We start from the raw sequence: 4,692 nt of genomic DNA, 5'->3' as shown, positions 1-4,692 counted from the left end.
TTCGCTGTTAAACTTTTTTCAGTATTCCTTAACAATTTGTTTGTGATTGCCTATTAGTTAGTATATGCTTTTACTGGGGAAATTGATATATATAACTTGGGGGATATAGTAACGGAATTTGGACGCTTTGGTACTTAAATATTGGGTATTTAAATGCGAAGTTTTGAACTTTATCTGAAAGCTTGGTGGGATCAGTACACAGTATTCATTGTGTGTGTAGAAGGAAATATTATTATTAGTTAAATTCGAGCGCTAATCTGGTCAGGTTTGTACAAACATTTTTCTGATTTAAGTTGACTCTGATCGGATATATGGATTATAGTTGCACATCAATCCAAATATTAGATTAGTGAAAGTGAACGGGCTGGATTTTGTCATGACCTGAATCTAATTCTTTTCTTGTCGACTCTCTAGCATATCATATGGTGGGGAGGGTACTTGATTTTGTCTAATCAATCACCTTAATTTGGTTCAAATCGACTGCTTTTGGTGATCTATAATGTTGGGATGCTATGTTAGCAAGATTCGTTGTTTTTTTCTTGTCTTCTTTGTTGAAATAAGAATTCAATTTAATCCCTTCTCCATATTTTACTATATGAATTTTTTTATTTATTTATTTTTAAAATTTTAACATAGAAGAAGCATGGTTTATTTTAGTTATTTGAACAGATTTTCAATCTATTTATGGTTAGTTAATTGGTTGTTCCTCAGTTGAATTTGTGCCTGTTGTTGCATATGTAGGTAATGAATCCAGTGCCTTTATATAATAACATCCTGCAAACTTGCAGGATGATAATTCTCTTTATGACTGTGTAGTATTTTTGTTAGTACTACTACCAGACAAGATTGATAAGATGAAAATTCTTTCACAAATATTAATTTATTTTGGTCTATATATCTGTTGGCATGAGATTTCACTAATTGTATCTATTCAGTTTGTCTTGTTTTCCATGTATCAGCAAAAATGTTTGCTCATTTGCATTTAACAATTTTGAATTCTGTTATTCTTCTCCCTTCCCCTCCCCTTTCTTAAAGAGCTTATGTGAAGCTTGAGGTGAGTTTACCATATGAGCAGCTTTCGACTCCGTTCAAGGTTTTTGATTGAGTTTCAGAGAAGAGTTACTTCACGGAAGAAGGGTAAAAAGACTGAGAATGGTGGCAAATATGGGGGAGACACTGATGACGAAGGGGTTATCCCAAATAACAATTTGCACTTGCTTTGAATAAAATAAGGTGAGAAAGAACATGAGAATGGTATCTCTTACAAGGGATGATTTCTTGTCCTAGTGTTAAGGGTTTTGTTGCTTGCTTTACTTTTCCTTGGCTTTAAATCCATGATGGCTTTTGACTTGTGTTCAATAAATTTAACTCGAGCAACATTGGTGGTGAACAAAATTAAAATTGTGAAGCATAAATGTTAAGATATCAAATGATAATTTTATGAGAGAGATTAATAAGATCAATTGATACCTTCTTGAGGAAGAGCAAAAGGCCCGCTGTACTCGTTTCCTTCAATTAACATGAACGCCATGTCACTATTGCGATCCAAAATGCCCAGACCTTATTTATTATCCTCTCATCTCTACCAGCAACAAAGAAACGTCAACGCCAAAATAACGGAAAGGCTGAGCAATCCTCACCCGAGACTTCAAAGGCGAGGGAGCCCCATCAACAAAAATTTAAAATGCGCCAAACTGCAAAAACAATTTTCTTAGTTAAAAATATTAAAAAAGCTTTGCTCTTCCAGGTAAGAAAGCAAAAGAGAGATATTAGAGGAGGTTGATTGTATCGAAGATAGTGAGGTAGATAGTACTGTCAAAACGGGCAGTCCGACACGGTCCGTGCGGGTTTGGTCCTAAAATGGACTGAGTCAAAAAAGCCCGTTAAACAACGAGCTTCTAATTTTGAGCTTCAGTAATCTTCACAGTTATGGTTTTCTCTGACCTCCTAAAGCGGGCAGTTCACTAACCCATTTGGTCCGGCCTGTGCAGGTTTGCTCTCAAAAGGGACTGGGTAAAAAAAATCTTTTTTGAAAACGATCCTCAATTCTCTTGTTCAAATAAAAAAAAAAAAAAGGGTAATTCCGAGCTGTCCACAGGCTTAAGCTCCTTTTTACAGTACTACGTAGGACTTAGATTACAGATTTGATTACAGTCTCATGTTGAACCATATAAAAAAATCGATTGTGACTCGTTTATCTCTCAAAAAATTGGATTTTTGGGCGTGGGCATAAGATTTTAAATAAATCCCAGAATTTATATCTCTCCCCTTTAATCTTTGCTACTTGAGGAACTAAAAACTGGTTTAAATGAGACATAAAATGTATAATTTATCTAGAGAATTTTAGGGATTAGGTTTTGGGGTTTTGAGGATATGGGGGATTAGGTTTAAGGGTTTTGAGGATTTTGGATGGAGAACTCGTCATTTTCATGGGAGGGAGGCGACCAGAGGGTTATTAAATCTATTTTTTTAGTTTTAATTTAATTTGAGTTAAGTTAACTCATGTGTCAGATAAAATTTATCATTTATCATTTTATTTATTTTTAAATCTAAATTTAAAATTAGGGTGCAATTATAATATAAAGTTTATAATTTGAAATTAGAGTATCTAAGAGATTAAATTGAAAAGAGAATACAACAATTACAACTTAGTAAAATTCAGGATATTTAAAATGAATTACTCCACACTAAAGGAGTGAATTGAGGAGGGGACCTCCTCTAATCACAAGTGTTCCTCTAACCCAGTGGATAGCCCAAACTTCCCAAGACTATGCAACTATATTACATTTCCTAAAATTATGAAAACGAGAAAAGGATAATAAAATACCAGATAAAAGCTTGCAATTGCAGAATTCAAGTGAAAAGGAGCAGCAGCATCCTTAATAATATATATATAACGACAAAATCTGCTTACGTGAGTGAGGGAGTCAAAATGGATTAGCTTGTTGGGATTAAAAGGAAAAAAACCAAAATATGTACAAGCGAATACAAATCAATATCTTGTATATAAAAGCCAAATCACTCTAAAAATTATTATCGTTAGTACAAAAATGTGTATAACATTATTAAAATTTATAAGCTCAAACAGAAAATAGGTCTTTTATAAAGAATAGGGTAAGATAAAATTGAATTTATTTATTCAGAGGGTTTTAAATACAAAAGATTTTTAAAACACTATACCATACAATGGCGTATAGCATGACACATTGAAAATAAATAAATTAACATAGCAAAACCCACAAATACGACTAACGGCACTACTGCCTGGAGAGCTTCGGTTCCACAGGACATCTTTCCGACCTTTATCTCCACCACGTAAGCCAGAGAAAATGCCAAAAGAACAACCCCAGCTATTGATGCAAGAACTGATAATAAAAAAAATAGACCCTGAACCCATTTCACTCTTAATTTATCACTTTTTTGACTTCCATACATGTTGATATAAATCTTGAGTGATTTGGCTACCTGGCTTGAAAGGAGGAAAAGACCAAATGAAATAATTTCGAAAACGATCACTCTCTTTCCCATTCTTCTGTCCGCCATGCATTCCGGTCGCTGTTCAAGGCTAACATGGTTTGGAGTTGCAGTAAAGGATAGGCCAATAAACACAGCAATTGTGAAAAGTGAGTTCACGTTAACAAGATCATCCAGTGCTTTTAAATTGATTTCCTTGCGCTCATCGTCCTTCCATTCAATTTGTTTATTTCCATCGGGGCACATTGTTATTTCTGAATGGACACTGAAAATCAAAATTTAGTTTAACATATAAACACACAAAGCCAACTCCGACACATAAATGAAGAGTAGTGAGATATAATATATATACGTACACCGTTACACGGTTATCATAGATCCTTCTCTTCTTCTTCTTGTTCTTTATTTTTTCCTTACAGCAAGGAGTTCTGTTGCAGGTCTCTCGCTAAGCGAGTTGAAGACCTGCAGTTGAATGCACAAAATTGTTGTTTAAATAAAATTGAGAAGTGGAAGGGCTCATAAAAAAAAAAAAAAAAAGTTGGATTGTTTTTTTCAAAAAAATAAAAAATAAAAAAATGAAAAGAAAAGAGAAAATTTTGTCCAAACATGCTCGAAAAATTACCACGCTTAAATAATTGTAAACGAAAATTCCTCTTTAACTTAGAAAAAATTCCAAAATAATTGAAATTTTGATCTGAGATAACCTGAAGTGGATAAAACCCAACATGTCCCAGCTAAACCAATTATTAGTCTCAGTTAAAAAATTTTAGGGGGCTGAAAAATAAGATTCTAAAATTAAAATTCTGGAACATACGAGCTAGGCTTTTTGTCTTGATCTAAACATAAGTCCACTGTCCTCCCATGATAAATTATTAATTTATACCGACCAAAGCTAAATAATGACTTCCGTCTTCTTACAATTCTTTATTGAGGTGTTAATTATTGATTCCATAAACATTTGATGTGAGACTAATTTTTTTTTTTTTTTTGAAGAGATGATGTGAGACTAATTAATAGGCTAGAGATGCTTGAAAAGGATTTTGATCATCAGTAGCTAATAGCTTTTTTGTCTATTTGTTATTAGTTAGATTTGTATTTTATACTATATATGTATGTTGTGGGTCCCTCCGACATATGGGACCCACACACATTTGAAAAGAAAAAAAAAAACACGTTTTGCAGTCAAAGAAGACCGCGGACGAAAGAAAAGAAAAAGGA

At 33.4% G+C, this 4,692-nt stretch overlaps 1 protein-coding gene across 2 annotated transcripts; it reads right to left on the bottom strand.

Annotated features, from left to right (window-relative positions):
* Positions 1-3,115: 3,115 nt before the first annotated feature.
* On the bottom strand, positions 3,116-3,942 carry LOC105644806 (uncharacterized). 2 transcript variants are annotated; one of them, XM_089719596.1, is made up of 2 exons: positions 3,833-3,942; positions 3,116-3,739 (listed from the first exon to the last, which is right to left on the bottom strand). In XM_089719596.1, the coding sequence occupies exon 2, from the start codon at positions 3,718-3,720 to the stop codon at positions 3,175-3,177; it is 546 nt and encodes a 181-aa protein (XP_089575722.1). In that variant the 5' UTR covers positions 3,721-3,739; positions 3,833-3,942; the 3' UTR covers positions 3,116-3,174. The 2 variants fall into 2 exon arrangements, with proteins under 2 accessions (XP_089575722.1, XP_089575723.1); XM_089719597.1 differs by having other exon boundaries at positions 3,116-3,728; positions 3,833-3,936.
* Positions 3,943-4,692: the final 750 nt, after the last annotated feature.

This window comes from Jatropha curcas, chromosome 3 (assembly GCF_041381405.1).
Source record: "Jatropha curcas cultivar XTBG-Jc1 chromosome 3, XTBG_Jcur_1.0, whole genome shotgun sequence".
Taxonomy (NCBI): domain Eukaryota; kingdom Viridiplantae; phylum Streptophyta; class Magnoliopsida; order Malpighiales; family Euphorbiaceae; genus Jatropha; species Jatropha curcas.
Note: the sequence above shows the minus strand (reverse complement) of the source record. Positions and strands in the feature narration are given on the sequence as shown.